Genomic DNA, 12135 nt, shown 5'->3' with positions numbered 1-12135 from the left:
ATTTTTATTCGGTGATTGCTTGTGAGTTTGTGTCAATTTGCAAGTTTTTTCCAAACCACCTTCTTAAATCAATGTAAAAAGAGTTTATCTTCTCTCATATATGCAATTCCTTAACAGATTCAGGAGAACAAAATCTCTCTTCCACAGATGACTTCTACAGGCTGTGGGGTAAAAGGAATAATCTTTACAAAATATGAGTTGGGGTTAGAAACTACATTCATGCCTTTTATTTGTATCTACACACACACAGGCACACACACATACACATATGCCACTATATAGTTACATGTTATACATTATATATAAATTTTATAGTTATGTATTATATAATACAGTTTACATGTATATAAAAATATGATTCCCCAGAGATCCAATCCATATATAGATCTAAGGAACAAGGAAAGTAAAATCTAAAGACCAAAAATTTCTCTTGGATTCTGGATCCTTAAAGAAACCACACTTCCACAGTGTTGCCCTTATCCCTATCTGTACTTAAGACACACACCTAGAACATGGACCTATTGTTGGTCCCTTTTTCATTGTCTTGTCCATTTCAGATAAGCATGATGCAGTCTACACACTCAGATCCATTCACATTTATGACTTAGTTTTTAAAGGTAAGTGCTCACTTTTCCTTTATTTTATCTACACTTTTCTAAGGATTTTCTCCATACTGCTTTTGAGGCACGTTGCAAGTTTTCTTGAAGAAACTGGTACGGAACTCAGCACGAGCCTGGGAGTACACCCTGGTGACTTGCTGCTTATGACCTAACAGAGACTTCTCCAGGTTCCTATCTCCTCCCATTCAATAGTTAGTACTGGTACCTTTTCTGGACCCTCTGCCACTTCAGATGTGCCTCTTACATATAAATATTCCTTCACACGTAATTCAGAGCTCAAGCCACGTTCCATTGACTTCTGAAACTTCTGCTGACGTCTGCTCTGTCCCATCTCATAAATATAAGGGGTCACTCTTTTCAGATTCAACAACTTTGTAATCAGTTATTCCCCACTGAAAATTTGTAGTCACCTCTGTATCTATTAAAGAGTGTAAAATATTTCACAGATAAATCTAAGAGTTTCACATTAATTTAATTAAATCTAAGAGTTTCACAGGTACTTTATCAATGAGAAATATTGCTCTTGAAGCAGAACCAGTTGGAAGAAAAAGCTTGAATGAAATAAGCCTCCATGCATTTACTAAGGAAATGTCTATTTCTACTCCAAAATTACAAATAAAACCAAACAATAAACTTCTAGTGGCAGTGGGACCCGAATGTTTATTAACTGACTCACTTTCTTCTAAACAGGCAACTCTTTCTTGTCTCTGTCGCATCTCTTCTATTTGGTACTCAGCCAACCTCTGAGACACAACTAAACTCCCCACTCCTCCAGAAAGGGATTTCGGGTCCTTGTCGAGCTCCTTTTCTTTAACTCCCTAACACTTACACCTGTGCCTCCCAATTTCAACCAGTATTGATGTCTTCTATGCATACAAGGTCATTTCCACAAATGCAGAGAACATAGCAGGGCCTTATGTTCTTTGTATTGCCACAGTGCCCAACCCAGAGTCCTTTTAACACTGACCCCATGAACCCTTGTGGGAAAAAGACACAAGCTAGGTCACCCCATCCCATCTCATGCAGCCTATGGGCGCCAGCCCTCTCTGATTCCTGATTCACTTAAGAGCACAGGAGCTGATTCAAATAAGTAAACTAAATTAATCTGGGTCCTGCATCCAAGATGGTGGGTTTAACTGGTAGCGTGAAATACCATTACACCTGGGAACTTCTGGATTTATGCCGCACCACTAGTCCACAGACCCGACTACAAATGACCTTTCCATTAATTCCCACATTTGCCCATTGGTGTCTTTCATAGTGTTTCTCTCAAGAACATTCAACACAGCACCCTGTCCCTCTGTTGTGAAACATGGAGGCTGTGCTATATATTGTTTCAGAATTGCTGGCATTCCCACTGGGAACAGAGTGGGCCTCACCCTCTCCTCATGACTAAGTCCAGAGAATGTGTGGTAAAGGAGTTTTGTGACATTTTAACCTGAGTACTATTCCAACCATTGTCCGTGAATGTTTGCTTACAGGGCCTGTATCGCTGTACTGCTGATCACCATAAATGCGGGGTAAGCTGCTCTGAGCTGTGCCCAACCCTAAAACATTTGGGAACACTTTATAAAGCAGGCTGTATTACAGCACATCTTCAGTTTCCTAATTTCAGAAGTCTGGTGGGCCTACTCTTTTCCCCAAACAGAATTTTAACATCTCTAATGCTCTCGTCTTTGCCAAGCGTGGGCAACAAATACCGCCTTTAACACTAAAACTGTGTCACTGACCTATAAGGACATATAATGGGGATTGTTTTCCAGTGCTGGGGATAGAATACATGAATGTATTTTCCAACTCTCTACGGCAAAGAGGTGCAGTGACAGAGGGTCATAATCAGGCCTCTAGAGTAAAGGGCACATAGACTTTGGGCTAAGAAATACCTGGGTTCGAACTTAAGTGTGCCATTTGCTAGTTGGGTAATTTGACCAAGTTAGAACTTGTTTTCTCATCTGCCAGATGGGAATGACACTACCTCCCTCAAGAGGGTTGTTGTAAATATTTTAAGACACACAGAGCTCCCGGCATACTGCTACAATATAGTACTTAATAAATGTTAGTATTTTTATTATCCAGGAGTTTGAATCGGCTAGAGTCCAAGACTAATTTTTAATCTTCCCAGAAAAGTCATCTAGGACTAAAATTAAACACATTTATCCTGTGAGACTGTTAAATCCTTGTAAAGTTAACTTAGTGGGTAAAGGTTAGAGCACTAAGGTGAAGGATGTTGCCCTTGCCTCCATTCCATTATGGCTCCAACACACACACACATCAAACCTGTCCATGTCTCCAACCCTACTTGATGAAAATGCCTATGGTCTCAAAGGCTAGAAAACTTTCAAACCTTTAAAACAAGAATGGGAAACTGAGGCCTCAGGGCAGTGTATATTCCATTAGAAAAGGAAGGAGGGAGAGAGAGGAGGGGATAATTGCTATATTTTCTTGTCATTAGCAATATAATGGCTCCCATGTGTTGGAATCCCAGTCTGATGAGAAGAAATGACTCGAAGGTCATGGATAGATCTCACTGTCCACTGTGAAAGCTCTCGCAACACCTTTAGGCCCCACAGCTTCTTCTCGAAGAGACCACCATCTCCACCAATCATGGGCATCCCATCAGCCTCGTTGGGGGGGATCTTGTGTTCCAAGAGCATCATTAATTCCTCCAGCTGGTAAGCAAAGGCAGCAACTTGGAGCAGGATGGTATGTATTGCTTGATGGAAATCCCCTTCAGCTGGAGTAAAATGCACCTGCTGGTCTTCTAAAAGCCTGGCCAACATAGCATGGAAGGCACGATAAGCTTGGAGGTTCTCTTGGAGTCGCTCTGCCTCAGTCAGCTCACTCCACCGATCAGTGCTTGCCATTGGCACGCCATCCACAGAGTCCAGGTTTATGTTCTCGTTCAGGCCCTGATGCTTCATCTGGCCAAGGATACATAAAAACATCACATCTTCTGTAATTATCCTCAAATTTTCATTTAATCTCTAAATCTCATGTGAAGTCTTAAAAACCTTCCTGGTCAAGGATCCAAATTGTAAAGAAAATAAAAATTCTCCAAAAGGAACTCTTCATTTGGGATCCAATGACTGGACTTTAGGAAGACCTTACTCTCCCTGAAATGATATATACTGCTTTGACTACCTATTCATTTTTTGTGGGAGAATTTGCAGCTTTCAGTAGATTCTGAAGGTTGAAAAACACTGGTCTACAATTTTTCCTTCCCACTTGAACTCCCTCCTGGAAACTGGAATATTTGAATCATACTGGAGTTTTAGATATTTTAAACTTACTTGAAGACACTGACCAGACCTATTAAGAAGCCCTAGTATTAACCCACTGCAGAGTTTTTCTAACCTCCTCTCCTTCATTATCCACTCTCAATGGTGAAGACAATCCTTTAAAGAATTCAGTGGGAATTAAACAAAGAAAAATTTAAAAATAAAAAACGTTACTTCAAAGAGTCTGACTTCTAACTGGTGAGGCTGTATAAAGATAAACAAATTCTCAGAGAATTTAAATTTAGAACTCTCCTTTTCAGTGTTTCTTTCTTTTTTTTTTTTAAAGATTTTGTTTATTTATTTGACAGAGAGAGATCACAGTAGACAGAGAGTCAGGCAGAGAGAGAGAGAGAGGGAAGCAGGCTCCCTGCTGAGCAGAGAGCCCGACGTGGGACTCGATCCCAGGACCCCGAGATCATGACCTGAGCCGAAGGCAGCGGCCCAATCCACCGAGCTACCCAGGCGCCCCTTTTCAGTGTTTCTATAATAGCAGGCCTTAGGTGGAGACTGATGGGGATCTCCCACTATCAGAAAACCAACCTGGAACTGCATGGTTAGCTCCTTTGACACTTCCCTAAGTCCCCAGTGAATCTTCTAGGGGTTCCTTTTGATAGTGTAGGTGACCATTCTCCTTAGGCACACAGAGACTTGATATATGTAATGAAAGACTGGGTGGCTAATACTGTACATTAGAAATTCTTTGGGTTTATGCTGTTCTTCTCCCAATCCTATAAACCTCATTCTTTCATTTACATAGCTCAAAAATTCAGAATGTGGATAATGTGGATGAAGAACCCACACTTCATGGAGGGCCCATGCCATGGTTAATCTATTCTGGGAGAATTCAGACTGTAGGCAATCAAATTAGGAATAGTCTCCACGATATGCAGCCAATTCTACCCAGAAACCTATGGCTATTTTCTTATTCGAAGAACATGCCTCCTAAACAGCCCAGAGAAGAAAATAAGGTCACAGGAATTTCCTTAAGGGAAGGAACCATATCAAGTAATAGGCCCCCAATCTATGAATGATTTTATGATTAGGGCCTTCATGACTGGTAATGGGGGCTGGAACAGGATGATAAGGAGCTGCATCAGAAGAGATGAAGTGAAAACAGACAACAGCAAATTAGGCGACTTACATAAGATTCCAAAAGAGCAGTCAGGTCTGAACGAATCTTCCTTGCTAGCCAGATAGAGCGGCTACAGAGGTCCCGGCGGTGAGGGGTCAGCGGTGAGTGCTCTGCAAAAGCCATCCCCTAACTCAACTGTCCCAGGAAACAAGTGAGCTGGGTTTGCTTCTGTCTACACTGGTCCAAATAAGAAATGTGACTCTCAGACTAAATCCACTGGGCATTCTCTACTAATGGGATTGTGCACCCCACCCCCACCCCCCTGCCTGACTCAGAGGTGGCAGCAAATTCCTGGCTGTGGATTTTTGTGCCTGTGGAATCAAAGGCCCCTTTTTAATCAGCTTTCTTTCCTGCAGTGTCTGCCGCCATCTCTCTCCTCCACCAGTGCCGAGCCTACTTGTTTTTATGTCATTGTTTTGCTTTTGCACTTAGCAACAAGGTCACTATCACACTAATCCTCATGACACCCCTGCCTAATGTGATCTACTTTATATACACATCATCAGCTCATTTTGTTATCACCGTCCCTTGTACTCCCCATGTCCTCTTCCTTCTTTCTTTCCTTTTTTGGCCTGGTAAAGTATTCAATAATATTGAGTTTTTATCATCAATATAGCTGCCATTGATTAAGCAGCTACTCTGAGACAGACACTATGTAAAAGGCTTTAAAGCCTTTATTTGATCTTTAGGATAATTCTATGAGATAAATACTATTTACCCCATTTTACATTAAGAAACTAAGGCTTAAAGAAACTAAATGTTGCACAAAATCCAACAAGCAGGCATATCATTTAAACATAGGTCTCTGATTCCCCCACTGACTTTGCAATTTCATTCTTTAGGTTTTTTACATTTTGCTCAAGAAATAAAATTTATGTGAAATGCGTCCTTTAAAAACACAGCATCTTTTCACTTCTATTGTTTCATTACGTATTTAAAGTTAGTTTCATTTACCCTCAACTAAACATCAGCCAGGTAAGTCATCTCTAACCTCGATCCTGGTGCCTTCCTCACAGCTGCAGGATGAAGGAGGTACTGTTTAGGCCAGTTCTCTTCCAAAGGACAGGAAACACCCAACCCTGACTGGGACAGTTCTAAGGCAGTCTCAAGTGACAACATGCTTTTCTTTTTCTTCCTTACCCCAGTCACACCACACTGCTTCTTAACAAATTCCGAGAACGAGCTGGGCTTTGAAATAAGGGCAAAAGAGTTTAAACGCAGGTGCAGAATTCTTTTCTACTGCATCTAACTTAACTCTGCAGGTTAGAAGATGATGCTCCCCGAAAGAGCTGAGTCATCCCCAAATCAACTGACTTTCACTATTTCATACCATAGACATTTTCTCTAAATGGAAACACATGCCTTCTCAGGTACAAACTTCCACAGTGAAACAATAAAAAAGGGGTGGAAGGGAGGAAAAGTGAGACTGGCAGCCCACAGTAGGCCTTTTAAGAAGGTAGGAGGATTCTATTTTTCCTTTTTTTTTTTTTAAAGTTAGTACTGGCTATGAACATGGAGTTTTGTGAAAAAGCACTGATATTAAATGTTATCAAGGTTTTGTCGTTATCAGACTAACATAAACCTCACAGCATCCTTAAAGTTCTCTCTACTAGATTAATAAGGCCATCTTTTCCAGAAGGCTCAAACACAGGAGGAGTTTCCAAGCTGGCCAGATGATCATAGAATCCTATGGCAACTCAGCATTAGAGATCAAGAACAAAGAGTCAGAAGTGAACTATCTCAACTCTGCCGGAGAGAAGCAATAGCACCTGCCTTTACATAAACGTCATGCTCTGGCCACTGGACTCTCAGTTAACAGCATCAATTGTTTTAACCCTTTGGATAACTGTAACTCAGTACAATCAAGGAAAACAAGTTGCTTCCATGAAGACAACTTTTATTTTTCTTCTTTACATATTTATTTTGGATATGCCTTACCTAGATTAAGAGAAAACAAGGATTTGAAAAGCAGAGTATCCCTTTTATTATAATTTCTTTTTACATAACCTTTTCAACCTAGATTCAGGTAACTACCTGTCTCTCCCATCAAAGGAGAAGGGTCCTGCACATTACAACAGGCAAAAAAGGCTTTTAGAAATAAAAATATTTTAAATTGATCCATTACAATTTTTTAATTTTCTTGAGTACATTGAAAAGTGGGAAAAAGGAAGGAAAAATGGTACTTTAAACAACCAGACTGTAATAGCCTTAGCCGGGTTTAGTACACTCTTTATATATTTTTCCCAACAGGTACAAAGGAGGTTCAAGTGCTCTATGTAGATGCTTTTTTCCATACCTGAATTCTTTTTTAATTCCCAGTAATCCTGGCCAGTGTTTTTCCAAACTCTCTGGAGCATAGTAAGTCTCAATTATGCAGAATAACCTTGGACAACCAGAGACTAGGGGAAAACGCATCTCCCAGAAATAATACTTGTATTTCAATTACATTTTTAGAATTTTGAACTGCCAATTCAGATTGGAGAATATGCAGTGGGGAGAGTTATTAAAAAGGTAACTCAATTTGACTAAGAGTAGAAAATGCAGAATTTTAAGACTGAAAGGGCTCCTTGGAAGGACACAGAAGTGAAGAGCATGAGAAGCAGAGAGGCAGAAGGAAGAGGGCCTAGTATAAGACAGCTTACTTACACCACTCTTTATTGTGCTAGCGTCTCTTTCTCAAAAGGAAAAAAGATGAAGTTCATGGAGAGTGTTTTAAGACTGACTGCAAACTGCTGTAATAATTTGCTGAAGCAAATTATAGGCAAGTGATACCTACAAAGAGGTCAAAAAACAAAAGGAGGAAGAAAAGAAAGTTTCTAATTATTAGAACTAACTTGTTGCTTTGGTGGGGAGGAGGGTGCTATAGGGAAGAGCATATTTTCCCTAAATCTCAAGTTTTTTTATGCAGTTTGCTTTTGTGTAGGTGGTTAAAATATCTGATGACTAACCACTGCGAATATAACTTACAGAGACAAAGGAGATAAATGTGACAGAGACAAAAGTAAATGTGGGGAACAGATGCGAGCTAGTGAAACAGTACAAAATGGACTTATAATGGGAGTGGAACAACCTTGTTGTAAACCCACCCAATCAACCTGATAAGTATGTTCAAATGTACTCAACATACCAAGTCAATTCCAAATCCTTACTGTGGGCAGGAAAGCATATTCTACATCCCTTCTATCCTTATTCCATTTTCTACCCCCACACTGGAGGGATGGCAAATCTGCAACACTCTGCAAAGAAACAATAGTGCATTTAAGTCTGTTCGCTGTAGGTGTCTGACGCCCTATTCCCTGGCATCCCAACCACTGACGCTAGTGGGTGTCAAGTAAGCCTCTTTCAGAGATGACATTTTGTTACCCCCTCTTTTGGGAAAAAATATATCAAAGAGAAAATTGATAAACTTTGTAGTTTTAGTGTTTGTGTAAAACAAGCTGTTCCCTATTTTGCTCTCAGCAAAACTTCATTCTTTCCAGCAGCCATCACACATTTCTGACAAACAATGAATAGGGCAAGCCTTTAATTCCAGTTTGTGAGGTACACAGGATAGAAACTGCCCTTCTAATTCTCTAAAAATGAGCCAAATTAAGTTTTTAAGTCTTCTGGGAGTTATAAACTTATACAAAAACATCACCTGCCTCTCCCATGGCCAGTAATAAGCAATCCACCCCAAGAAAATCCCTATCTCAATGGAAGTGGTAATTCCCAGAATTTTAGGTGAAAGCCAAAGCCATTATTATGCAGATTATTAACTTTGTCTATGGAAGCCTTTCCCCTTCTGAAGTGTTATTCTTTATAAAAAGGAAACAGAGTGATTTTCCTTGACTTCAAACTGTACAAGTCATAGACTATCTCTTCGCTAATGGTAGTGTCCTTCACTAATTGGGATCTGGGATGAAACAATGATAAAGCAAAGCAAAACCCAAAACAAAGCAAGGAGCCAGAATTGGGCCAAAAGTAAGGTCTAGAAAGAAATAATGGGGATAAAAAAAGAAATAAATTCACAAGAGAAAAATCTTTTATCTGTAATTCAGACCCTGAACAACCCTTCTTATCCCCTTAAAATTTCTAAATCTCAATGCTCTAAGAACTCAAAGAGCACTAGTTACCAAAAACCTAACATCCTTCCCTAAAAAGGCTTCCGAGAAAGCACTAGGCTACTGTAGTGATTTTGTTAGTGCTGAGGACCAGTTTTCGTTAAAGGCCACTGGAGAGCTATGATTTTAGAGGCTGGCTGTGCTTCTTCAACCCTATATCCTGCCTGCTAAAGTACCTCTTATGGAAAGGACCCCATGTCAGAATAACCTAATCTCTCCCAGCCCCACAAAATATAGCAATGAAGTCCCCCCCACCCAAAAAAAATCAGACTTTCCGTTAATAAATAAGGAATCTCGGGTTCCACAACACAAAAACACACATGTTCAAAGTGCAAATTTCTGCCATTAGTCTGGGACTTGTCTCACTGATACAGAGCCCTGTCTTATGGTCAGAAAAACCATGCAGAGGGCAGCCCCCTCCCTGTTGGGAGCCTGCTTCCAAGCTAGTGAGCACCACTGAGAACCAGATGGAGGTGGTGGAAGGGGACTGAAGTGCTGGGGTCACAGAGGAGGGAGGTGGTCCCCATGAATCCTTCCTTTCTGAAACCCAGCGGGGAATGGAGGAAATGGGGTTGAGTGAGAGGGGTGTGCTGTTTTAACAGCTCACCCTGCAAAGGGGCCTAAAGTGCCAAGTCAAGCTGCCAGCCTCCAGAGATTAGAACTGTATGATACTTTGGGGGTAAGTGTGCTGCAGTGGGTAGAAGCCAGAACCATAGGGCAGCAGTAGAGGAGAAGGGGTTTAGAGGACAGTTAATATACTATCAAGAGTTAAAAGCTGATCCAGAGCACATCAGAGTTACAGGTTTAAGAAGGGATCTGCCGGTGAGCAGGAAGTCTGCCTGGCTGGAACCAAGGAGGAGGATAACCCTCGCTTTAAGAGCTTCTTCTTTTTTGCCTACCTTTTTGGTAAAGGCAACATCAATTTTATAAAGGGGACAATAGAGGGAGAAGAGAGGGTGTAGGTGTGTGTGCTGTGATTCACAATGGAAAGAGCAGGCCCTTCAGTTATTTTACTAGATTTTAAATGCTTTAAATTTTTTTTTGTCCTTTTTATCTTTTAAATACAAAGTCTGAGCTGTCCCACTGCCCAAAGTCTTCCCCTTCCACTAAGGTCCAGTAGAGTCTGAATCTTCAATCAGAACCTCTGTGGTAGCACCGAGTATATCCGAGTTCATGACCAGCCCTTCAGTGCCCCCACTGCTGCCACTTCCCACAAAGATCTTCCCATCAGCCATCAGGCTCACCCGTTCTGTCCCACTACAGTATGACTTTGACATCCCTTCAGCTTCTAGGAGGAGGCACTCTCCAGACGTGGAGTTTCCCAATGGCTCAGGAAGAAGAGGAAGACCCTGCCCATCTGCAGGTTGTGTCAGCGACTCTGGGCTAGTGCCCAAGATATCTGTGCTGGTGATGAGGGCGCCTGCATTGGCAGCCAGAGCTTCGGCAATCAGCACCTCAGGGTGGCTTTTTGCTTTGTGTGCCACTACGCTGTCCTTCTTCTCAAATTTTTTGCCACAGATATTGCAAGAGAACTGGTAGAAGGAATCTGCATCATGCTTCTTCATGTGCCAATTAAGGGATGCCTTCTGCCGGCACGTAAATCCACAGATCTCGCATCTAGGAATGGAATGGAAGAGGAATGGCTGAGCAGAGAAATGAAGAGGGCTCCTCTTGGGGTCAGGGCAAGCATTCAGAGGTCCATATAAAGCCAATAGTCAGAAACACACTTCTTGGGAAAAATTAGGAAAAGCTAACTAGATGGAAAATTAATCTGTTTCATTTGTTTAAAAAACTGAAGGAATAAGCCAAAGTTCACTAAGTAGCATTCCCAATCAATACTCATTCTAATTTGGTAAAAGTCAACAGCAGTGGTGACTGAAATGTTTGCATGGGGGCTAACCAGAAAGTAGGACTGATACACACTTCCCACCCACATGCCCACCAGTAAGTAACACTCACTGTAATGGCTTCTCGCCGGTGTGAATCATCCGGTGGACTGCCAGATTGTGAGAACTCTTGAAGGCCCTAGCACAATATTCACAGATATAATCCCTTTGATCTAAAAAGAAAAATAATGTGGTTAGGGTTCCATGGGGAATCCCTATAAGTGTTTAATTTTCCCAGTTCACAGGAAGTAAGAAGATCATCAGTCAAGACAGTTACAATAAGGGCAATGCTGTTTTTAATGTATAAAACACCTTGGATAAATAAAATTTTAAAAAGAAATACACCATTTTCAACTTTTTTTGAAAGTCCCTACATTCAGTAGCATAAGGCCTTGTTTAAAAAAAAAAAAAAAAAGCTAAACAAAGCAAAACAGAAACAATTTAATGGCAATATGAGAATTAGAAGCCCAATCTCAATCCCTGTAATCCAGATCTTGGAAAACTTGCTTAGTAAGTAAAGAACATTTTCCCTGAAACCTGAAAACTTACATATAAAGAATTTGGAACTCAAACCACCACCACAGAATTTGGCATTCCCTCTTAGAAAACTGATCCACAATTAAAGTGGTAATCCTATCTTCTGTTTCAGGTTTAAAACCTGTTACCCAAAACAAACAATTTGAATTCCTCTCAAGAGGTTCAAGTTGCTACTTTCAAATATATGTAAATAGTACCTATATTCTTTATCTTATTCTCCTACCCCCACATCTTCTGCAGCATTCAACTGTCTCCCTGTCATTTCACAATCCCCCCAAATTTCATAGCATTTTGATGAATCTGGTAACATGGTGTTGAATCTATGGGCCAAAGAAGCACTGCACTTAATTATTTCTTTATTACTTGGTTTGGGAAAGAAGCAGATAAGAGATGCTCTGTATCTCTTGAATAAATGACCACTATTGTTTTCTATAGTTTTCACTTAAAACTGCTACAGAAAGTCACAGGGAAAACATGAGGATAAGTTAAAAGGCAAAGAGTATGCAATTTAATTCTATATTCCATCCCATATCGTTCTAAAGTCAAAACAAAAGAGCCAAGTCTGTCTCAAGCTAGAATACA

General features: G+C 40.7%; 2 protein-coding genes across 7 annotated transcripts in view; both read right to left on the bottom strand.

Moving 5' to 3' along the window:
- ZFP91 (ZFP91 zinc finger protein, atypical E3 ubiquitin ligase) overlaps nt 1-12135 on the bottom strand; it is a 57614-nt gene that overhangs the window by 690 nt on the left and 44789 nt on the right. For 3 of the 6 annotated variants that reach the window (XM_045062847.1, XM_004777616.3, XM_004777615.3), the window contains 2 exons: nt 11090-11189; nt 6991-10747 (listed from right to left, as the gene is read on the bottom strand). In XM_045062847.1, coding sequence (XP_044918782.1) covers nt 10237-10747; nt 11090-11189 — 611 coding nt within the window. In that variant the 3' untranslated portion in view covers nt 6991-10236. Of the gene's footprint in view, nt 1-5052; nt 5141-6990; nt 10748-11089; nt 11190-12135 lie in introns of those variants that run through there. The other 3 variants (XM_045062849.1, XM_045062852.1, XM_045062862.1) reach the window with 3 other exon arrangements.
- CNTF (ciliary neurotrophic factor) lies at nt 195-6767 on the bottom strand. Its single transcript, XM_004777614.3, has 2 exons — nt 5040-6767; nt 195-3541 (listed from the first exon to the last, which is right to left on the bottom strand). Exons 1-2 carry the CDS (start codon nt 5151-5153, stop codon nt 3053-3055), a joined length of 603 nt encoding a protein of 200 aa, XP_004777671.1. The 5' UTR covers nt 5154-6767; the 3' UTR covers nt 195-3052.

The sequence above is a fragment of the Mustela putorius genome, unplaced genomic scaffold (assembly GCF_011764305.1).
Source record: "Mustela putorius furo isolate JIRA1106 unplaced genomic scaffold, ASM1176430v1.1 tig00000127_pilon_pilon_pilon, whole genome shotgun sequence".
Taxonomy (NCBI): domain Eukaryota; kingdom Metazoa; phylum Chordata; class Mammalia; order Carnivora; family Mustelidae; genus Mustela; species Mustela putorius.
The sequence above is the reverse complement of the archived record's forward strand: the minus strand, read 5'-3'. Positions and strand labels throughout refer to the sequence as shown.

Bases quoted from the DNA above. Each gene is read 5' to 3' on its own strand.
- CNTF (XM_004777614.3), bottom strand. From the start codon at position 5,153: ATGGCTTTTGCAGAGCACTCACCGCTGACCCCTCACCGCCGGGACCTC. The intron at 3,542-5,039 runs GTAAGTCGCCTA...ATCCTTGGCCAG, and splicing joins CTGCTCTTTTGGAATCTTAT to ATGAAGCATCAGGGCCTGAA.